Consider the following 24697-nt stretch of genomic DNA (forward strand, 5'->3'; position numbering starts at 1 on the left):
ATGAAGAAAACTAGACATTCTACTGAAGGATATCACACAAGATCTAAATGGGTGGAAAGATGAACTATCATTAAAATGCCATACAGGACACATTTATATGTAATTCAAAGCAATTTTTATTTTCTTGGCCTCATCTGTGGCATATGGGAGTTCCTGGGTGAAGGATCAAACCTGGGCCACACCAGTGACAACACCGAATCCTTAACTGCTAGGCCATCAGGGAACTCCCAAGGCAGATCTCATTATGGAAAACTTTAAAAAGAATAGTGAAATAACAATACAGCTATTAAGATTTATTAGAAAGTTCTGATCACCAAAAGATGGCACTGGGCTGTGGATTAAGAAAAACAGAGCCAAAATGACAATGTGAATATAATACAAAACTAGCTTATCAAATACTATCCAATGTGTGCTCATGGTTTAACTATATATTTCTATCAAAAAACTCTATGAGGTAGTACAATTATTTCCCTCATTTTACAGATGAGGGAATTGAGGCACAGAGAGATAAACAACTTGCACAGGACAAGGAGTAAGTGGCAGAAAGTATAGGCTGAGCCCAGGCACTGGCTTCAGAGCCCATGCAAGTGGCTGCCGCCCTATGACAGCTCTCTGTGCTGTGGGTGAAATCCCAAAGCAGTAGGAAGAAACTTATTCTATAATGAATGATACCAGGGGCATTTAACCCATACACTTCACATATAAAAATACACAGCACATGAATTAAAAGCTTAAAGTTAAAAACAAAATTATGGAAATATTAGACAAAAATACAAGTATTTATGCAACACAGGGGTGGGGAGGGACTTCTTAAGCAAAGCAGGAAACCCGAAAGTCACAGAGGAAAAAGAATACGTAAGTTAAGAGAATAAAGAAGTAAAAACTGTGAAAAAAGCAACAGAAGACAAATGATACACACTATACATATAACAAAGGGATACTATCCTAATATATAAAGAGATCCTTTAGGTTAATAATAAATCCACAGAAAAATAAATCACATAAATAGGCAAGTCAAAGAAGAAGCAATGCAGAGAGGCTTCATTTACCAGCAGTCAGGGGCATGTGGTGAGCCACAGGGTTTCACTTAAGGATTTTTGGACTGCCAAGTAGTTACAAGATCAATGTCATCAGGTATTAGCAAAGGTATGGGTAACAGGATATTTTCATATACCATTAGTGGGATTGAAAATTGCTATAAAATTTTGGGAAGGGAATTTTGTCAGTATTTCTTTTCTTTTTTGGCTTTTTAGGCCGCACTTGCGGCATCTGGAGGTTCTCAGGCTAGGGGTCGAATGGGAGCTACAGCTGCCGGCCTACACCACAGCCACAGCAACGCCAGATCTGAACCGCCCCTGCGACCTACACCACAGCTCATGGCAACACCAGATCCTTAACCCACTGAGTGAGCCAGATTTTGAACCTGTAACCTCATGGTTCCTAGTCGGATTCGTTTCCCTTGCACCACGATGGGAACTCCTGGACTGCCAGGTATTTACGAGATCAATGTCATCAGATATTGGAGAAGGTATGGGTAACAGGATATTTTCATATACCATTGGTAGGATTGAAAATTGCTATAAAATTTTGGGAAGGGAATTTTGTCGGTATTTCTTAAAATGAAAAATGCTTAGTTGATCCAGGACTTTGAGTTCTGGAAATTAATCTGATAGTAATTAAAGCACGAGTAATCAAGATGTTTGTACAGAGTTGTTTCTCGCAGCACTGTTTTTTTTTTTTTTTTATTTTCCCACTGTGCAGCAAGGGGGTCAGGTTATCCTTAGATGTATACATTGCAGTTACAGTTTTTTCCCCCACCCTTTCTTCTGTTGCAACATGAATATCTAGACATAGTTCTCAATGCTATTCAGCAGGATCTCCTTGTAAATCTATTCTAGGTTGTGTCTGATAAGCCCAAGCTCCCGATCCCTCCCACTCCCTCCCCCTCCCATCAGGCAACCACAAGTCTCTTCTCTAAGTCCATGATTTTCTTTTCTGAGGAGATGTTCATTTGTGCTGGATATTAGATTCCAGTTATAAGTGATATCATATGGTATTTGTCTTTGTCTTTCTGGCTCATTTCACTCAGGATGAGATTCTCTAGTTCCATCCATGTTGCTGCAAATGGCATGATGTCATTCTTTTTTATGGCTGAGTAGTATTCCATTGTGTATATATACCACTCTTCCGAATCCAGTCATCTGTCGATGGACATTTGGGTTGTTTCCATGTCCTGGCTATTGTGAATATCGCAGCACTGTTTTTAATACCAAAACCAAATACACCAAAATGTATTTCCCAATATAAATATGTTCCCAATATACAAATGGGAAACAAGCTGAATGTCCATCAATAGGAGAATGGCTGAATAAGCTCTGGTACCTTCATGCAAAGTGAGAACTATGTGGCAACTTAAGGGCGAGGGAAACAGTGAGATGACGCACACACATGAGATTAACAGGAATGAAGATGTCTCAAGGAGTGAAGTGGGTCCATGGTGTGGGGAGAGAACCACTCAGGAATGGCTCTACGGTGAAACTTGGCAGGACCCCTTTCGAAAACAATCGGCGATATTTAGAAAACTTAACATGTGGTCTGCAAACGTGCATGTCTACTCTCGGGATGTTCCCAGTGTACCTCTTTCACAGGAGCACCAGGAGACCAGCCGTGTAAGGAGGCTCTCAGCCGGGCAGTTGTAATGGACAGAAAGTAAAGACAGCCCACACGTCCACCAGGGGGCAGTGGGAGGGCACAGCGGTTGGTCACACGACAGTGCGCTGTACAGAAGCTACAATGAATGGTCAACACTTATCTGTGTCAACCGGTTGTTCTTCGAAACAGAACAAGTGAAAAAAGCAAGTCAAAGGATGATTAGATTAAATGATGTAGATGAAAATCCATCACACCATATATCATGTGTGTGTGTGTGTGCCCGCCACACAGGAATATGCAGTCGCAGTGAGCGGACATGAGCACTGGGTTACAATCTGTGTGAGGGTCTCCTTCTCCTTCCCTGGCTGGTTGTGTGGTGAGAGCCAGCTGGGCTTGTCAACTTCTGACATACGGGAAACTATTCTTAGTTGTGACTTGACTTCCAAGCTGTGATCTGGAAGCCTGAGAGTCCATGTGAAAGAGGAACTAGAAGAATATGCAGACGTGACAAGTTCAGTGTTTCCTGAACGGAAGCAAAGGAAGAGGTCTGAAAAGGACAGATGAGTAGGAGGAAGAAAAGATGGCAATTAGATTTATCTCACCAGAAAACCCCCTGCCCCATCTCCTTAAACCCTGCTGAAAGTCCCATCTCTGTAGAACAAACACACCACTGAACCAACCTCTCTCTGGGGGAGGGGTATTTCCCAGATAAGGCTGCACACAGCATTCGTTCTGCAGGACTTTAAGAGTCAAGCTCTTTTGGGAAACACTGGATTAAAACCTTTTTTTTTTTTTTAAACCAGGGTCCATTACCCCAGAACTTCTCCGAATCTTTAGTGTTTATGTGCATTGGGAACCTCTAAGTGGGGGGATGCAATATAGTTTCCCAAACTTCACTATGGAGAGAAAGTTTTGGGACCAATGATCCAGGGCACACTTTGGAAAATACTGGGTTAAGGCAACATGCCTGCAGAGCTGATTTAATTTATCAGCCATTAAGGTCTTAGTCTGAATTAGTGGAACTGATAGGACTCGCTGTCCACTCTCTTAACAGGAAACAAACTAGCCTGATTCTCTGAAATCTGTTTAACATTACCACAATCTAGGACTCCGTCCTTCCAAGGCCAGCAGCACAGAGAGTGCTCACTGGAGGGACTTTGCCACGGGTGGCTGAAGTGGGGTAGGAAAGTCGAGAAAGGGGCATATGAACACCAACCTTTAGGATGGGAGGGGGCGGTGCAGAGCTCTTGACAATGCCTTGGGCACTGCATCAAGCACAAAGGTCTAAAACATCAATAAGGGAGTTCCCGTCGTGGCGCAGTGGTTAACGAATCCGACTAGGAACCATGAGGTTGCGGGTTCGGTCCCTGCCCTTGCTCAGTGGGTTAACGATCCGGCGTTGCTGTGAGCTGTGGTGTAGGTCGCAGACGCGGCTCGGGTCCCGCGTTGCTGTGGCTCTGGTGTAGGCCGGTGGCTACAGCTCTGATTGGACCCCTAGCCTGGGAACCTCCATATGCCGCGGGAGCGGCCCAAGAAATAGCAACAACAACAAAAAGACAAAAAAATAAAATAAAATAAAATAAAACATCAATAAGGTGCCTGAGCTGAGATGCTTACTCACAAAATTCTACAATAAATCACAAATTCATAGATCCTTCACATTACCCACTGTATAATCAGCTTATTCTCTCTGGTGCTAACACCATAAAAATTTCATTTATAATTTTTATTATGAAATAGAATATATAAATATGTACATATGTATATGTATATATGCACATACTCATGCACGCATAAAAATGCACAAAACATCTGTGTAACCAACATCCAGATCAAAAATCAGAACATTGCCAGTACCCTCAAACCCCTGCCCATTCCACCTCCCCCAATCACCTCGCTTTTGTGATCATGATTTCCTGATATTGTTTATGGCACCACTGCTATACCAGTTTCCCTAAACAATATAATTCCAAACCTGTGGACTGACCAGACATGTGTCTGGCTTAAGTTCTTCAGTACTGTGCTGGTGAGGTTCATCCATGTTGCTCTGGGTACCAGAAGTTTGCTGCTCTTACTTGCAGGGTGGAATGATCAGTTTTTTATCCATCTACCATTGATGGACACTGGATGATTTCCACTTTCGGCTCTCATAAATAATACCGCCGCGACCATCTGTATACATATCTCCAGGTGCACCTGCACAGGGACTTGTATCTAGGAGCAGACTTTGCGGATCATAGATCATAATGTAGCTTCAGTTTCATCAGATTTGGGAAGATTGGGTTCTACAGAGGTTATGTGAATTTATACCCTTTCAGCAGTGCATGAGTCTCCCACTTTTCCACACTTCTTTTACACTTGGGTATTGTCGGATTGTTTCAGTTTTGCCCATTTGGGGTGTGTGCGTACTTGTGTGTGTGCGTGTGCATATGTAGCAGCAGTAGTAGTTCACTGTGAGCTTACCCTGAGACATGTGGAAGTTTCCAGGCCAGAGGTCAAACCCAAGCCACAGCAATGACAACGCCCAATCCTTAACTGCTAGGCCACCAGGGAACTCCCATTGTGACCTTACTTTTTATGTCTCTGATTACAAATTAGGATGAGCACATTTTTGTACACTCACTGCTCATATTTTATGCAGTGACTGCATTGCCCATTTTTCTCCTGAATTGACAATTGTCTTCTTATAGATTTGTAGGAGTCCTTGTTATATCATGAGTAATAATTCTGGTCCATCAGCCTGTGAACTGTCTCCTCACTCTCTCTGTGGTGTTTTGTGAACAGAACTCCCTCACTTTGAGAATGAGAAGCCTATTTTTTCCCTTATGGTAGTGCATTTTGAGTTTGGTTGGAAAAATCTTTTTTCCTTGAGGTCATGAAAAAGAATCTGTGTTTTATAGTTTTGCCTTTAAGGCTTAAGTCTATTCAACCTGAAATGAGTTTTCTGAATAACATGTGAGTCCAATTCCCTCATCTTTTTCTCCTTCTGCTTGTTTTGGATGGATGCCCAATAGCCCCACACTGCGCATCCTCAGTGCCTCTGTAATCTATTAAGTATCCATGTGTGGATCTGTTTCTTTCTTTCTTTCTTCCTTTCTATCTTCCTCCCCTCCTTCTCTCCCTCCCTCCCTCCCTCCCTTCCTCCTTCCTTCCTTCCTTCCTTCCTTCCTTTTCTCTTCTTTCTCTTCTTTTGCTTTTTAGGGCCTCAAGGATACTACTCTGGTTCTTAATCTGCTGAACTGCAATGGAAACTCCCTGGATCTGTTTCTTATTTTTTTACTCTGTTTCATGGAAAGCTAAGTTTTGGAAGGAAAGGGGGAGAGAGCTAAAGATGATTTTGGGGCTGGGACAATCAGCAGTCTGAGTGGGGATTTCTCAACCACTGGGCAGCAGTGGGTCCCTGAGAGTTGGGGGAGGAGAGGATAAGGAGCTAAGAAATGAGAGATGCCTTTACAAATTAGAAAAGTTAAAAAATAAAAGACACTATCCAGTTAAAGCAGGTGTTAGTGAAATGGGTTCCCACACACTGATCATGAAAACTGGTTAAAGATTTTTGAAGGGAAGTTTGTCAATATATACTAATAACTTCTGCTATTTGATTTAGTAATTCATTTCTGGGCATCTGTCCCAAGGAAATACTTAACAATGCACAAAAATTCAGTGGAAATGTTTTCACATTGTTTTTAAGAATAAAAAAAAAATTAGAAAACTCCTAAATGTCGGGTCAGGCTGCTGTTTAAGTATGGTGCATCTATACAATGAAGTAGTACGTAAAAACTAGAATAATGCTTGTGATGAGATTTTTTAAATATGGGAAAATGATTCTGCTACACTTCTAAGGGAAAAAAGGAAGCTATCAAGTTGAATGTACAGTATAACCTCAATAAGTAAAGTGAAAATGGAAGAATTATAGGTATTTTTCTGCTTCTACATTATTACCCTTCTCTTGCTTTACTGGATTGAAAATATACGTGATATATTTTACATGTTACTTTTTTTTTCTTTTTTTTTTTTTTTTGTCTGTTTGAGGCTGAAAATGCAGCATACAGAGGCTCCTAGGCTTGGGGTTGAATTGGAGCTATAGCCGCTGACCTATGCCACAGCCACAGCAATGCCAGATCTGAGCTGTATCTGCAACCTACACCACAGCTCACGGCAACGCCAGACCCTTAACCCACTGAACAAGACCAGGGATTGAACCGTGTCTTATGGATACTAGTCAGATTTCATTTCCGCTGAGCCACGATGGGAACTCCCTACATGTTCCTTTTAAGAACTGAACTGTAGAGGGATATATGGAAAGTGTATCAATCATCTCTCCCCACAAAACACCCCCTCCCCAGTCCAGGCTGGCTGTTTAGCATGACGCCTTCCATGCCTTTCCCTTGGAAGGAGCTTCAAACTCAAATGTCTCCAAAGGCCAAAATAGGAAATGAGAGAAGCTTTGATATGGATGACAGACAGGTACTGGACTGGGGAAACTGGGAGAATAAAAGCTCTCTTTGCTCAGAACTCCACAATGACCTATCAAACACATTGGCAGGCTGAGTATAACCCACTGGCCACCATTTTTCCAGATGAGCACTCTAGAGCATGTATCTTTTTTTTTTTTTTTTGTCTTTTTGCCTTTTCTAGGGCCGCTTCCCATGGCATATGGAGATTCCCAGGCTAGGGGTCTAATGGGATCTCTAGCCGTTGGCCTACACCAGAGCCATAGCAACTCAGGATCCAAGCCGTGTCTGCAATCTACACCACAGTTCATGGCAGTGCGGATCCTTAACCCACTGAGCAAGGCCAGGGACCGAACCCGCAAACTCATGGTTCCTAGTCGGATTCATTAACCACTACGCCATTATGGGAACTTCAAGAGCATGTATCATTTTTAAAAACAGCTGTATTTACATACCGAAAATTCACCCTTTAAAAGAATCCAAAAAGTAAATTTTTTTTTTTTTTGGTCTTTTTGTCTCTTCTAGGGCCGAACCGTGGCATATGGAGGTTCTCAGGCCAGGGGTCTAATCACAGCTGTAGCCGCCGGCCTACGCCACAGCCACAGCACCGCCAGATATGAGCCGCATCTGCAACCTACACCATAGCTCATGGCAACGCTGGATCCTTAACCCACTGAGAAAGGCCAGGAATTGAACCCACAACCTCATGGTTCCTAGTCGGATTCGTTAACCACTGAGCCACGACGGGAACTCCGTAAATTAAATTTTTAGTATATTTATAACGTTGTGCAACTGTCACTATAATTTTGGAATATCTTCATCCTCAAAGGAAACTTTGTACCCATTAATAGTCACTCTGCATTCCCCATCTCCAATTTTCAGCCCTAAGCAACCACTAATCTACTAATGTGTGTTCATAGATTTGCCCGTTCTGGACATTTCGTATAAATAGAATCACACAACATGTAGCCTTTTATAAATGACCTTTGCATTTAGCATAATGTTTTTGAGGTTTATCCGTGGTTTATCATGTATCTGTAGTTCATTCCTTTTTAGCTCCAAATAATATTCCATTGTATTGATATAAGGCATTTTATTTATCTATTCATCAATTAATGGAATTTAGGTTGTTTCCACCTTTTGGCTCTTATGAATAATGTTTTTAATAAATATTTGTATGCAAGGTTTTTTTGGATAAAATATGATTTCATTACTCTTGTGTAGATACTAGGAGTAGACATGCTAAACTGTTTTCCAAAGTGGCTGTATCAATTTACATTCTACCAGCAGTGTATGACGGTCCTGGTTTTCCCACATGCTTCACAGAGCTTGTTATCTGTCTATTTTCCTGAGTCTTTTCCTTTGTAGTTTATTACAAAATATTGAATACAGTTCCCTGTTTACTTGTTTTTACATTCCAGCCATCTTAGTGTTTGTAAAGTGGTATTTCATTGAACTTCCAATTTGCATTTCCCTGATGACTAATGGTTTTGAGCATCTTTTCACGTGCTTATTGGGCATTCAAATATCTTCTCTGGAGAAGTGTGTATTCATTCCTATTTATGGCCAAAATATATTCTGTTATATAGATATACCCCTGACATCCATAAGTTCAAAAACATTGAGGTTGTGTTCACCTCTTGAGTGTTTTATGGGTAATGCTGCTAAAAATATAACATTCATGCTCAGGTATTTTTGTGTGGACATAGGTTTTCATTTCTCTTGAGTATATGCCTAGGTATGGCATTACTGGATTGTATGGTTACTCTCTGTTTAGTTGTCTGAGGAACTATCAGACTGTTTTCCAAGGCAGCTGTACCATTTCACATTCCCACCAGTAGTGTAAGAGGGTTCTGACTTCTCCACATCCTCACCACCACTTGTGATTATTTGACTTTTTGATTCTAGCCATCCTAGTGAGTGTGAAGTGATATCTCATTGTGGTGTTGCTATGATGAATGATGCTGAACATCTTTTCATGTGCTTATTGGTCATTTATACATCTTCCTCGGAAAAATGTCTATTCAGGCCCTTGTTCATTTGTTTGTTTATTTGTTTATGTATGTATGTATTTTGGCTGCACCCACGGCATATGGAAATTCCCAGGCCAGGGACTGAATCTGAGCCACAGCTGTGGCTTACACCACAGCTGCAACAATGCCAGATCTTAACCCGCTCGCCACATTTTTAAATCAGATCATTTGTCTTTTATTATTGAGCTGTGATAGTTTTTACATATGTTCTAGATCTAAGACCATCATCAGGGATCATGATTTGCAAATGTTTTATCCCATTCCGTGGGTTGTTTTTTTCACTTTCTGGATGGTATTTTTGAAGCACAAAAGTTTTAAAATTGGATGACATCAATTTGTCTATTTTTCCTTTGTTGCTTATGCTTCCATGGTCACATCTAAAATTCCTTTGCCAAATTCATGACCCAAACTTTCATGGGGTCATGAAGGTTTACCCACGTTTTCTTCAAAGTTTTAGCTCTTACATTTAGGTATTTAATCCATTTAAAATTAATTTATGTATGTGTTGTGAGGTAAGGGTACAAATTCATTCTTTTGCATGTGGCTATTCAGTTGCACCAAAGCATTTGTTGAAGACTTTTTCCCTCACTGAATGGTCTTGCTACCTCTTTGAAAATTAATTGACTGTAAGTGTAAGGGCTTATTTCTGGACTTTCAATTTTATTTCTTTGATCTGTATTTCTCTTCTTATGCCAATACTACTTACTTTGATTATTGCAGTGGTGCAGTACTTTGGATACTGAGAAGTATGAAACATCCAACTTGTTTTTTTTTTTTTTCTTTCAAGATTGTTTTGACCCTGGGTTCCTTGTATTTCTACATGAATTTTAGAATAAGCTTGTCAATTTCTGCAAAAAAGTCAGCTGGGATTTTGATGGGGATTGTGTTGAATCTGTACATCACTTTGGGGAGTATTATATTTAAGTATTATATTTAAACTAAGTCCTTTGGTTCGTAAACATTAGATGTCTTCCATCTTATTTAGATCTTTTAAAATTACTTTCAACAATATTTTGTAGTTTTCATTGTGCAAGTCTTAAACTTCTTTTGTTAAAAATTTTTTTCCCTTTTTTTGATGGCCACACCTGTTGCATATGGAAGTCCCCAGGCTAGAGGTCGAATCAGATCTACAGCTGGGGCCTATGCCACAGCCACAGCAACACTGGGTCCGAGCTACATCTGTGACATACACTGTGGCTTGCAGCAATGCTGGATCCTTAACCCACTGAGTAAGGCCAGGGATCAGACCCACATCCTCATGGAGACTATGGCAGGTCCTTAACCTGCTGAGCCACTATGGGAACTCCTCTTTCTTTAAATTTATTCATAAATATTTTATTTCTTTTGATGCTATTGTAAATGGAATTGTTTTCTTATTTTCTTTTCAGATTATTGGTCATAAACATACAGAAAAACAACTGAATTTTGTGTATTGATTATGTACGCTGTAACTTTGCTGGTTTATTAGTTCCATTTTTTTGTGTGTATGAATTCCTTTGGGTTTTCTATGTTCAAGATCATGTCATCTGTAAATGGCTTATTGTTCTTCAATATGGATGCCTTTTTTTCCCTTCTTGCCTAATTGCCCTGGTTAGAACCTCCAGTACGATGTTGAGTAAAAGTGGCAAAAGATGATTAGTTTGTTCCTGGATCTTAGGAGGAAAGCATATTGTCTTTCACCATTAGGTGTGATGTTAACTGTGAGTTTTTTGTAGATGACTTTATCATGTTGAGGACGTTCCCTTCAATTCCTATTTTTTTTCATTTTTTTTTTATGAAAGGGTGTTGGCTTCTGTCAAATGCTTTCTAGTGTGCCTACTGAGATGACACAATGTTCACTTTTTATTGACGTGATATATTATATTAATTGATTTTTGGATGTTAAACCAACCTTGCATATCTGGGTAAATTTCACCTGGTCATATTGTATGATGTCTTTTATGTGCTGCTGGATTTTGTTTGCTAGTATTTTGTTGAAAATATTTATATTTATATTCATAAGAGATATTGATAATTTGTTTTCTTATGACCTCTTTGGTTTTGATATAACACTGGTTTTAAACAATGAGTTGAGACATGTTCTCTCTGCTTCTATTTTTTGGGGATACATTTATGCAGGATTGGTATTAGGTTTTTTTTTTTTTTTTTGTCTTTTTGCCTTTTCTAGGGCGCTTCCCATGGCATATGGAGGTTCCCAGGCTAGGGGTCTAATGGGATCTCTAGCCGTTGCCTACACCAGAGCCACAGCAACACGGATCCGAGCATGTCTGCAACCTATACCACAGTTCATGGCAACGCCAGATCCTTAACCCACTGAGCAAGGCCAGGGATCAAACCCCAACCTCATGGTTCCTAGTCGGATTCGTTAACCCCTGAGCCATGACGGGAACTCCTGGTATTAGTTTTTTAAATGTTTGGTAGAATTCACCAGTGAAGCCATATGGGCCTGGGCTTTTCTTTGTATGAAGTTTTAAAATTTCTCTAAAACTACTTTGTAGGAAGCTTTGAAATTAATTTAAAATTAATATTCAATCTCTTTGCTTGTGATTGGTTTATTCAGATGATTTCTTCTTGAGTCAGTTTTGGCAGTTTCTGTCTTTCTAAGGAATTTGTTTCATTTAAGTCATCTAACTGGTTGGTACAGATGCTCGTGCTATTCCCTTTCATTCATTTTAATTTCTGGAGGTTGGTACTGATGTTCCCTATCTTATTTCTAATTTTAATAATTTGAGTCCTTCTTTTTTCTTAGTCTGTTAGCTAAAGATACATCATTTTGTTGTAGATTAGGTATCATGTTTATAACTGAATTATTTTAAGAAGATAAAAAAAAATGAGGGGTAATCCCTGCAACAGGAAGTAGGAAAGCACCAAGATAAATTCAAGGCTTTGATGCCCTATTTCTGTGAATGGTTGACCCCAAGTTTTTCATAATTCCATCGGCAGCTCTGCCTGGAGTGGTGATAATGTGGAGCTTGGGGACTGAGGGGCACTGGAGGGAGCTGGTGCCTTGGTGCTCAACTACCAGCAGTGATGATCCATAGCTGTGGACGGAGTTATGCCCGAGACAGAAGAAACCATGGCCCCATGGCCATTTGCTCTGATGAAATAACTCACCGATACTGTTTTTGCCGTGTTTCCAGTTCTTTACGTCTGTGCTGCTTGAGAACGTGAATCTGGTCATCGCAGGCCAACTTTGCTGTGAGGAAAGGACACGTGTGAGAAGAGTTTAGGAAACACAATAACAACATCCGGTATTCAGGTTTCCTTCAGATACTCTGCCTGAGCCAAGTGCTTCACAGGCATCATCTCCTTTAAGCCTCAGAATATTCCCCCATTTTATGGCAAAGCAATGGGGCACAGGGAGGATTGAAGAGATTTGCCTTTAAACTTTGCTCAAGGTCACACACCTAATTAGTGGATTTTCAACACAGGACTCAAATCCTATGCTCTTAGCCAACTCCCTTTATAAAAGACAACTCCAGTTCTTCTTCCTGCCTGCTCACTCAGCTCTGCACCTCAGGGCTCTGAGAACCTCATTCAGATATGTAAACCAGGCTTGGTTCTGCCACACTTTCTGGAGGCAGGCCAATGATTCTCCCCCTCTCTCTGGGAGGCCTGGTGCATACCCATCTCTGTCTTGCCTGTGGATTTGCAGTTGGGGCTCTAACTTGCCCCTCAGCCTCCCAGGACATTGCCCCTGCCAAGAATCCTGGGGTCCCAGATGCAGAGCTGTCTTTCCACTCCAGGGAAAGGCATTTCCTGATCTTTGGTGGATCTCTTTAAGCCACTTAAGAGTAGTTCACTACTGCACTTCTCCTGCAGAATAGAACTGGCAGAAGTCATATTGCCTGAGAGAGCAGCAGAGACTCATGGCCTTGTTTTTCTAAGTCCAGTTGGTTGCTTCCTGGAGAAATACGTGACTTAGATTCAACATACAGATGCTGTCACCGTCCAGACACAGAGGGTTTAGAATGAAGCTTAATTCTGAATCAGTCTGTCAGGTCCTAGAGTGTGGGCTTTAGAAGAGAAGTTCCTGGGTTTGGATTTGGACTTGGGCTGCGTCACTTAAAGGTGTGTGACCTTGAGCAAGTTGCCTTGGCCTCCTTCCACGTAAAATGGAGATAACCATGTCTCTTTCTAGGGCCATGGTGGGGATTTAGTTTGAGATTGCTATAAAGCAGTCCACACTGTGCTTGATACTAGGAAGTACCCAGTAAATGGGAACAGTAGTTACCACTGCTGTCCCTGTGGTCATGATGGACCTGGGCTTCCTCTTCCTCCCTCTGAACCAGACTTCAAAGTGTCTCATCTCTCATTTCAGTAGTAGAACAAGTGGCTAAGGGCAGGACCACACTTCTTAGAGCCTTTAGAGCAGGAACGGTCAGACCATGATTCCCTTTACACTATTTTTGAGGTAAATCATCAAACACAGTCAATGGAGCTGTGATTAGCAGGATTCTAGAGCATTTCCTGAAGGGGGCCTATAATAGAGCTTCTCTGCTCTCTGTGGTTAAGGGCCAGGTTTTTAAAACTTCCATTACATTAGAGACAGACTTTTTTTGGGGGGGGCTGCACCTGCATCATATGTAAGTTCCCAGGCTAGGGGTCCAATCAGAGCTGCAGCTGTCAGCCTACACCACAGCCACAGCAACTGCCAGATCCGGCCACACCTGTGGCCTACACCACAGCTCAAAGCAATGTTGGATCCTTAACCCACTCACTGAGGCCAGGGATTGAACCCGGATACTAGTTAAGTTCTTAATCTCCTGAGCCACAAAGGAACTCCCCTGACATTTTTGTAAAATACTATTAAAAATTAACTATTAGGAAAATGAAATAAAAAACAAGCCAAAAACATTCCTAAAAAGCCCAGTTTTTCTTATCAGGTACAGCAATCACAGGAGAATTTTAGTAAATTACTCTAAGTTTGTACACCTGTAGTCTCAATCTCTGTACCTCATTGCAGACCAGCACCCAATAGTTCTGAGGTGCACTCAGAGCTCTCTGGTCCATGGCCCCTCTGCCTGGGGCCCAGAGGGGCAGAGCAATAGGATACTGCTGGCTTCTCTGGAGGGGATGTAAAGCCAAGCAGCAGGAGAGTGTGGAGGCCACTGGAGGCAAGGTGAATATTAATTGTAACAACAGCTATCATTGGCTGTAGGAGGCACATTCGTCATCTCTAATCCACCTCAGAGAACCTGCCTATTTCTCAGGCACCTTGCTCTGAGGACTTGAATCTATTCAGCTTCACTGTATGAGTAAGTCCGAATATGTAGAGTTATAACATGCCAAGTTTCGAACGGCTTATAGCGTCCTTTTTCCTGGCCCACTGGCTAATGGAACTTCTGGGAATACAACAGGCGATAAAGCCTGGACTGGACTGAAACAGCAGAGTTCAGGGTGGTAAATTCCAAAAGACTGATACGGCCTTAAAGAAGCTGTCCATTCACACAGATGCTTGGGATCGTTGGGACCACAGTGACAGCCCTCTGACTTTTATGGTCACTCCAGTGCCATGGTGAAATGTTAGATTTCAGAGTTATCATGTGGTGAGTGACTGAATTCCTTGCTGGCTGTGCCCCCCACCCATTTCCAGGTTGTCCAAAGCACTGGTCATTTTGCCATGTGGTGGACCAAAGATGGACACACACAAATTCTTTGACCTTACTTCCATTGAGAGGGCCATTTATGTCCCTGTTGAGTCTAGGTGGGCTCTAGGACTGAATAAAATCTGGTGAGGTTACACGGTGCCAGTTTCCAGGGCCAGGCACAAAGAAATTGGCATCTCCACCCTCTGTCTCTGGAATACTTGCTTTTGAAGCCAGGCAGAAGATGTGCAACTACCCTGAGATTACCAAGCTGTGAGAAGCCCAAGCTCCATGGGGACACCTTAAGGCCTTCAAGAATGAGATGTCAAGTGGAGAGAGACAGAGACCATAAAGCTCCAAGGTGCCAGCCACGTGAGCAAAGAATCCCCTTAGAAGTGAATCCTCCAGTCCTTCCCCACTCAGTGAATGCCTCGTGGCTCACAGAGGAACCGCCCCAGGGAGCCTTGCCCAAATTCCTGACCCCTAAGATCATGAACAAAGCAACAAGACTGTTTAGAGCTACTAGAATTGCTACACAGAAATCGATACGTGGAACATGCTGGATGGCTTTCCTGTGTCCCTCCAGATCCACCCTTCACCTTGTCTTGTCCCTGAAGGTCCCTGATCAATGCATGCATGGGCTTCATGGTGGCTGAGCCCCTGGGATCCCTGACCAGAGAGTAGAGGACAGGGGGCAATGAGGAGGGGATATTTCTTCCCCAGCCCCTCTCCGCAGTGTCTCCCCAAGCTGTCTGCATCTCTGCGGAGGCCCACAGTGCCTCCCAAGGCAGCTCTGGCTCCAGGACACTCCCCTCTGGATTATTCTGGCCTTCCTTCCCTCCTTCATCCCACCAAGACCAGCAGTGCTAATGGTCCTGCACACTCGTTACATTTCTAAATATCCCAATCTGAATGTGCCATATGCTTTTTGGCTTGGACAAAGATTTGGGGGAGCCTGGGAAGAAGGACAACACAACTGAGACCTTAGGTGGGAGGAGGGGCAGGAGGGAGAAGTGGGGCTCATGTTTTCACAATCTTCATAAAGGAGAAGTGCCTTGTCTGCAACCTTTTGCATGCTGGCCACTATAAGACAGAGTGACTTTGGTAATCTTTTCCCTGCCATGAGGACAGGGGGTAAAAATCCTTCTGGCCCCAATCATTTAGTTCAGAGATACTCTTGGAATTTTGTTTCTCAAGTTAAACTCCATGTCAGAAACAATGGGACATGGCCTGGGGTTTAAGAACACCAGGTAGAGAAGAACGTTTTCCTCCTGGGTCTAGGTGTTCTGAGCTAAAATAATCATTCTTGTTTTACCTATCCTGCTGAAGTTCTGGGAAGAGCAAATAAACTAGTGATGGGAAATGCCTTGGCAATGAAGAGGTGTTAAACGGTGTGGCTGGAAGAAGCAGCTGGCCCCTTCCTGTCATTCCAGGTTTCGAGTGTGAGCAAACTGAAGGACAGTGACTAAGGGAAGGCAGGATTTTGCCGAGGTGTGGGTTTGGCTCATAGATGCTAAGAGGCTAGTGTGCAGGGGTGGGGATCATTCAGGGGGAGAGTCTCCTTAGACGACCCCCACCTCTGCTTCTCTCTCCTCCTCCAACCTGGCCAGCTGCATGTCCCTTAGGAAAAACGGCCTCCCGAGGAAGTGCCAGATGAGGGTCTGCACATTTGAGGGGCTTGCCTAAGAGGGCAGATTTTTAGGGTCTTTTCTCTTTCAGCAAAAAGTGGGACTTCAGGTTTTTTTTGGGGGGGGGGTGCCGCACTTGTGGCACATGGAAGTTCCCAGGCTAGGGGGTGAATCAGAGCTGTAGCTGCCGCCTATGCCACAGCCACAGCAACGCCAGATCCAACCCATGTCTGTGACTTATGGTGCAGCTCGTAGCAATGCCAGATCCTTAACCCACTGAGCAAGGCCAGGGATTGAACCTGTGTCCTCATGGATGCTAGTTGGGTTTGTTACCACTGAGCCACAATGGGAACTCCAAGGGACTTCAGGTTTAATAACTGGTGACCGTGAACACCAGGCCTGCTCCTGGCCCCTCTAGGCTGGCACCCAAGCACTCCTGCTCAACTCCTTCCTTTCCCTGCCTGCATGGGGTCCTGGGGGCCCAAGCTCTACTGTAACCTGAGAAAGATAAGAACTGAGAACTCATCTGGAGAACAGCCCATCCAGGGGCCCATGTCACTAGGGACCCCAGTTACCCTCTGGCAAAAAAGAGGATATAACCTCCCCTGAAGGATGGTAGCAAAGAGGGGACATGGCTGGATGGAGCTGGGGGTCAGTTGTGCTACCTTCTGAGCCTGGGGCTTTTAGTACTTGGAGGACGGTCACACCTCTTGCAGGTACATGAGACACAGAGCAGGTGCTTAACCACAGATGGCACTGTTATTATTCCCGTGAATACTGCTCTTCGAGGAAGGAGAGCCTGAAAGCCTCTTGGCTCACGGGGAGTAGAAGGTGCCTGAGCTGCTCACCTCGGCCATCTCTCAGGACAATCTCGCCCTCGCCCGAGATCCAGCGGTAGCAGGGGAACTCGATGTAGTCCCCGCAGGGAGTCTTCAGTGTGATGTACTTTAAGTACCAGTCATCATGAAGCCAGTACTTGCGCTTCTCGATTTTGATGAGCTGGATGTCGCCCAGTTCTTCATCCACTGTCACATCGTAAGAATCAACCTGAGAAGGGGAAAAAACCAAATCAGACCATCTGGGGGCTCCTGAGCCTGTGAATCATCTCTCATTACATTTAGCCATGCCCTGGACCCTGGGGGACAGAGATGGCCAATTCCCCAGCTCTGCCTTTGGGAGACAGAAGTCTGGTGAGTCAGGGTTGGCACCGCTTAGAGAGGAATCTCCTCCTGTCTGCACTGGGCCCTGGCTGGACGCTGGAGGCTGGACGTGGAGACTCCAGACAGGGGTCCCCTCTGCAGGTGAGCTCGAGAAGGGCCTCTGCAGCTGCCCCATCATATCGGGGCAGCAAGGCTGCTGGCTTTGCTACCCTACGGGGGGCAAACTGACCCTTGAACACAGGGGCAGCCCTTTACAGCCTTCAAAGGGCTTGCTGACACTGCTACAGATCCCACAACAGTCTGGGAGGAGAGGCAAGTTATGACCCGTGTCTCAGATGAAAACCCTAAAGCTAAGACCCACTTCCACTATGAGTTGGCAGAGCTAGAACTCCACTTCCAGGCTTTTCCACCTCTCTCTCATTCCCCGTGGGGCAAATAGCTGAGTGGAAATGAGGAGGCTCAGATACAAGTGAAGTTGCACAGATTCAAGTTGTCCCGGGGCCTCTGCGGTTCACGGAGCCACAGTGATGCTGAGAAAATTGGATGAGCCCGTCCCACTACATCCAAGGCACAGCGCTGGGGTGAGGCTGGCCTTGCTGCTGGATGGTGCCCCCTCCAGCCGTGTGCACTGCTGTTCCCCAGGCTGCTACTGGGCTTCTGTCCCCAGGAGATGGGCTGGCACAGTGGCAGTGCTGGGCAGCCCCTCCATGGCTGCTGGATGATGTACATGTTGCCGCTTAGGGGCTCAGCATTGCATTGGGGGTTCCAAAGACCAGGAGGTTTGGGAAGCCCCGGACTCCAGGCCCTCTAAGGCACTTTCTAAGCCAGATTTCAGCCATCCTTGAACTTTTCCTTGGTGCAGAACTTAGAGTTCTCAGTGTACTAGTGAACTAAGTGGAGGGGAGGGTGTTCCTCCTGCACATGACTCCGTGTGTCCCCATTTCCATCCCTCTCCCTCCAAGCAGCCAGGAGACCCCTGGGAGGACCTCATAAGAGAAGCGGGAAGTTGGACATTTTTAGCAAACCACTTGGCTCTGAGCACAGTGAGCAGCTTGCTTGTCCTGGCTGCCACAGATGCCAGACAAATGTGGTCAGAAAGCAGAAGTCTCCTCCTAGTGCCCTGTGGTCAGGGCCTTGGTCCTCAGTGAGAGGACCTGTTTCTGCGGACAGAGGAGCCAGCCTGTGTGCTAGGTCCCTAACAGGTGTGCAAGCACATCTGTTCTGCCAGATGCTCCATCCTGCAGGTGAAAGAAGCTTCCTTGCCCTCCAAAAGTATGTCTTGTGAGAGAGCAGGGGCCACAGATGAGGTTACAGAGAGCCTTGATTCCCAGGGCCCATGGGACCTCAGGCAGAGGGCCTGTCCATACCTCTGGGTGCTGATCCCTGGGGAGAAAGTGGCAGGGCCTGGGTACAGAGTTGGGAGAAGTGCCCCAGTGAGGGGTTGGATGACCTGAGGAGCTGGGAGGAGGGGGAGGAAAGGAAGGACATAGGTCTTAGTGGGTGGTTTCCAGGGGGTGGGGAGAAGGGAGAGCCCTGAACTGAAGCATCAGGGGGCCAGAACAGAAGATCTTGATGGAACAAGAGGCTCAGTGCCCATCTGGAGAAGCAGAGTGGAGACTGGGTGGTCCAACCCCATTCCAGGTCCCACTGCCATGGGGCTCTGCAGAGATCATGGCCTTCCTGTGGGGCCAAAACAGAAATTCCCATTGAGGGCCATGAGATTCAGAAGGTGAGGTAAGCCTGGGTGTCAGGGCAGGTTGGCCAGCCTCAGGGGGCCTTGAGGTCACATCCCAGCTCCAAAGTGACAGACTATAAGCCTGTGCAAACTGCTTCACTCCCCGAGGCTCTGTTTCTTCATCTATCAAGGGGAGATAACGCTTAGCGTGGGGACTTTTGAGAAATCCAAACAACATTATGTCTGAGTGGGCCCCTTTCTCCAAGGGCTCAGGCTGCCAGCTGCTGAATGCATCAGAACCACCTGGCCTCCCTCCCTGACTCCTGGGGGTCAGCAGACCCCACATCGCCTCAAGCAGCCCTGAGCTGGTGTGGGCCCCATGCCTGACTGCACACGCCAGACTGAGTAGCCAGAAGTAGAGATGAGAGGAAGAAACTGAGCACCTAAGCAGAAACATCTTGGCTCAAAACCTGGAAGTAATCTCTGTGAGAATAGAGAAGGGGCTTTGAGGCCGAGTAAGAACAGAAGGTGTTTTTGTTACTGGCAGTGCAGGCTGAGCAAAGAGAAGTCAGTGCATGGTGGGGCCTGGGACCAGCCCAGGGCAGTTTCTCCAGGGGAAGTGGCTCTGAAGGGCTGGAGGGGGCTGCAGGTGTCTGGGAGGTTGAGGTCAGGAAGGCTGAGGTGAAGCAGCAGAGGAGGGCTATTCTTAAGTAACAGGGGCCATGAGCCTCTGGGTGGCCACTCTCATGCGAGGGAGGAGCCCAGGACCTTGGACCATAGAGGGAAGGAGATGGGGCTCAGGGAGCCTCTCTAGGACTGGGCAATTCTCAGAGGAAGGGCCAGGTGTCCGGCTGGAAGATGGAGCAGCTTCTCTGAGGGAGGGGAGGACAGATCACCCTGTGCACACTGGGAGGCAGTCCTGGAGAATGGACCCGCTATAGGTCCCTCTTTCCTAGCAGTTGCTACAGGTCCCTGGCAGAGGGTCCTGGAGTTTCACTCGGGATGAAATCACTGGACACACTTACAGGGATTCAATCTGCCATCTGATGGTCTTTGGTAGGGGCAGAGGGACACGCCCACCAGTCCAGTGTGTCTCTGGTTGGCCCTGGCTTCAGGCCCAATGCTACAGGAGGTAAACCAGGGCCGGAGGAGTTCAGTCCCACCTAATTCAGGCAGTCTCAGGGACAAGTCTGGTGACTGTGGCTCTGGCATCCAAGGGAGTCACTGCTGGAAAGTCAGAGAGGATAGAGAAGGGTCTCTGGGAAGACCTCAGGGTCCCATGTGTCAAACAGCAGTCAGGTCTCAGGAAGGCACAAAGAGCTACAGGGTGTGAAGACCTTCCTCCTCCCTCTCCCTGGGCCAGTACACTGGATGGATGCTGGGTCTGTGGACTATTTGCCTTGACATATTAACATCACATGTCCGTCCTGCACGATGTACAGTCTCAGGAGTAGATGGCACATAATAGGCTCAATAAATACAGCCCGTGTGCCTGGCTAAGTGAATGATTATTTCATTTCACAGATAGAAACTGAGGCTTGGAGAGGTCAGGCAGCTACCATGCTAGTGAGTTCTTGGTGGCTCCACGATTAGAACCTACCCCTGGTGATGGCCCAGCCTGAGGTGCTCTCACTGCTCTCCCCATGGCCATTCTATGGGAAAAGCCTTGGATGGGGAGCCAGGGTCTTGGCTTTGAGCCCTGGTTCAACTCCTGCATGGAGTATGAAGGGGCAACGTGGGGTGGGGCAGGGGACATGGAAAAGCTTCCTGTGAGATGGCATTTGAGGCAGCTCTTGAGAGTTGGCAAGATTTCAGAGGTGAGTTGAGTGGAGAGGAGAGGGATGGGTGGGGCATTTGGGATCCAGAGAACAAGAGAGCACAGAGGTGGGGAATTTGTCTATTGGAGGAGGCTGGAGCATGGAGTTCCTTGGCATAGAGGTGGGAGGTGCAGTGGTCAGATGCTGGAGAGAGACAGGGAAACATGGTATTCGCCAGCCTCATTTCTCAGAAGCTCCAATTTGCAGATTTTGACGGTTGCTCTCAACTCTATTGGATACATGGCTTTAAAGCTTTTGACTAGTTCAGAAAAGTGTTAGTTGGCCAGTTTTTGTTTGATCTTCATTTCAGCATTTAAAGAAAGGTTTCACATGTCTCTGCCCCAGATCCCTGTTGGGGCAAGGACAGAGGAGAGTCATGACGTGGCCCAGCCTGGACTGCCTACCTCGGATAGGGCTAATGAGGGGCTGGTGGCAGGGAGGGGAAAGGAGGGGGCTGAGGGGCAGAGAGAGAGGAAGATGATGAAGGGGTGGACAAGGGAGAGACAAGGGCAATGGTTAGGGAGACTGAGGAAGCAGGGGGTGGCTGGGGGAACCTGCAGACAAAACAGAAGAGAGAAACGGGGGGCACTGGGGAATTGTGGGCAGTAGGGCATGGCAGAAGGTAGAGGAGGAAGAAGAGGCAGGATGTAGGGAAGAGATGGGACAGAGAGGGAAGGTAGGGGATAGAGAGAGTGATGCTCACAAGGAAATATTTATTCTTCAGGATTACTGAAGAATTCTTACTTCTGAGAAGGCAGTATTCTAGAATATGTTCTTCATGAATACATTATAAGACTGAAAAGATTTGAGAAGTAAGGATAGTTTTAAGACTTGTTCACATTTACTGAGTACATTTGAGGACACTAAATTAAACATCACTCTGTTGCCCTTTGCTTTTCTAAAAGTGCTGCCAGGGAATGAAAAAGGTCAAATAAGATTTCCTAGATGTCTTCAGATCTGTGAAAGTCACCCCATTCACTTGAATTACTTTAAATCAATAGAATCAAAGAAACAAATCAATTTGCTAAATTTGCCTAGACTTGGGCTAGTCTCTGGGTTATGTCGGCCCACAGCCAGAGCTTTCCCAGCAGACAGCTTGATGGTTGACAAGAGAATCTCACCAAGGAAGATCTCTGATTCCAGTCTTGTCCTAAATCACTCTGCAGAAGTCTGATGAAAATAACCAGGGATGTGTGACTCCATTTGTTGAGAAAAAAATTAGTCTTGTCCATCATAGGACTGAATTTTGCATGGGAGGAGTGTGGTTAACTGGAAATGACTGAATTGGTTGCTTAGAAATAGTCTTTATTGTTGTTAACATTGCTGTTATTATCTATTAATGATTGTAAAACTTTTTGGCTAAAATGAGATAGTCTTATCTTCTCCCTAAGCATTTCCTCTAAGATTTCTCCTTTACCTTAAGCAAAAGGGACAGATTGTACTTAAAGAGACACTGGCTGGAATGAGGAAGTAGCTCTGGGCTGTGCAAGACCAAGTGTGGAGTAACTGCATCAACAGGAACTTTCTCAAAAGTTAATTTTTTCAAAGAGCCTTTAGGAGTCAGATGAATCCTCTGCAGTGGCAGCCCCTCCCTACCTGCTGCCTCTTACCTCAATGGAAATGTGACATGCAAATCTCTCCTGAAATTTGCTTCTGGAACTCTCATTGAGGTGTTTAATTATAATGTCATTTGAATGAATTCTTAGGGCGGGGAAATAACGTACAGAGGGATGGTTTCATCCTTCTTCCAATGACCCTGTTATGGGTCAAAGCACAGTGTCTCCTCTCCAAGAAGACACACCTTGGCGTGAACACAATGAAGTGTGTGGTGTGTGGAGAATGGACCCACTGGGGACTGCTTATAAAGGGGAAGGAGTCTACCCCCCCTGCCAGAAGTGTTGGGGGAAATCCATGAAACAAGGATAATAAATGAGGGTGCTTCAGAAATGGGTGTCATCATCCCAAATGGATAACTCATTAGCCTTCCTATACCACCATCCTCTGGCCAGTTCCCTGGTTGGGGAAACCAAACAATAGGAGTTTGTTCTTATACTCAACATCTAACTCTTCTAGAAGGGAGCTGAAGTCAGCTTAATGTGTTAAACTTGGCCAAGTGCCAGGTTGGTTTATAGCAAGGTTCTGAGACTGTTGGGTAGGAATCAAACCCACTTAGTTTATAATCTGGAAGAGTAGACTATTATTTGCTTACTTTAGGCTCTGCAGACCTAAAACATCGTTCCCAAATTTTTATCCAACAAGTATTGGTTGAACCATATGGAATTGCCAATTTTGTTTGTCAACAATAGTCAACTATGAGCAATTCCTTATGGTTCAAACTAATAATCAAGGAAGTGGTGAAAAGACAGCCTTTTGAAGTCTAAATTTTTGGGGTCCAGTTCAGGAGCTGAGGGTAGCAGAAGGGAACAGATATTTCCTGGGCACCTGCAGTGCTTTGGGACTATCCCAATAGTCATGCTAGTGGACTGGGCACGTCCCATTAGACACTCAGGGAGGAAATGACCCGCCATGCTCATGGAAAAAGCCACAGGGCTCAAATTCATGTCCAGGTCAGCATCAGGAGCCCACTTCAGAATGAATCTACCTGTGCATGGGCTCACAGCTTCTGGCACCCCAGACTAGAGGTGCCATAAGCACTGGCTCCCTTTGCTCCTTGAACTCCCCCAGCTCCAGGGTCTCTAGTGAGGATGCGAGTGGAAAAACCCTCCTTGGTCTTCTCCTCTGAGCCCTCACACCCTGGGTGGAAGTGTTCCCTGCTGTACACTCTGCTGGGAGCTAGTGACGACCTCTGGGGTTGCAAAAGACTTCTCCTGGCCTGGGTTGTCTTGTTCTTTTTCTCTGCATTCCTCTGGGAACCTGTCCTGAGAATGTGAGCTGCCCAGGTGTGGAGACATAAGCTAGTGCCACTCTGGGCCACCAGCTGGGTTTGGGCTCATCCGGGCTCCTGGACCAACCTGAAGCCAACCCTTGCACTTTACATTTGGGGAAACTGAGGCCCAGAGATGGGAGAGAGTAAGCTAGAGGTCAGGCCCAGATGGAACTCAGGCCTCTGGACTTCCAGATCTGCATGTTCTCCTGAGATTCTGAGGTACTCCGAGGTGCCATGCGTGGAGCCCTATGAGGTGGGGCACAAGAAACGCTGCTCACAGCACTTGCCCAGTTAAGGGACCTTTCAGAGGCTCGAGGAACCCACTAGTAAAACGGATAGCAAATCTTGCACCGTCTCCTACTCCCAGGGGAGAGGCACGGCGCCCTGCTGACCTCACCCAGGAAGACCTCCTCCCCAAACTTGGGTCCCAGCTGCCCGGACGGCTCCTGGACAAGCCCGCACTCGGCCCCAGCTGCCCAGCCCATCGGGGACACGCGTCCTCACCGCGCCGCGCTCGAAGTCATTGTAGAAAGGCTTGTCCAGCAGGTGCTTCTCGCTGCAGCCCGCGGAGCCCACGAGGCTAAGGTAGATATAGTCGTCGGTGCCCGCAAACCACTGGCTGCCGGTGGCCACAGTGACGGTATAGGAGGGCATAGCGGCGGGCAGCGAGGGTCGTGTGCGCAGCGAGCACTGGCAGCCTCGACGTGCCGGTCCGCGCGACAGCACCTAGCCTGCGCAGCACAGCTGCTTCCTCTCTCCGCCGTCGGGCGCCCCTGCAACCCCCGCCCGCTGGGCCCCGCCCCCGC

General features: G+C 45.8%; 1 protein-coding gene across 1 annotated transcript in view; it reads right to left on the reverse strand.

The window, feature by feature from the left end:
• The window catches only part of ALOX5 (arachidonate 5-lipoxygenase), a 47876-nt gene extending 23211 nt beyond the window's left edge, over nt 1-24665 (reverse strand). Inside the window, 3 exon segments of the mRNA XM_021072736.1 lie at nt 12251-12332; nt 17201-17399; nt 24396-24665. Coding sequence (XP_020928395.1) covers nt 12251-12332; nt 17201-17399; nt 24396-24545 — 431 coding nt within the window. The 5' untranslated portion in view covers nt 24546-24665.

This window comes from Sus scrofa, chromosome 14 (genome assembly GCF_000003025.6).
Source record: "Sus scrofa isolate TJ Tabasco breed Duroc chromosome 14, Sscrofa11.1, whole genome shotgun sequence".
Classification (NCBI taxonomy): Eukaryota; Metazoa; Chordata; class Mammalia; order Artiodactyla; family Suidae; genus Sus; species Sus scrofa.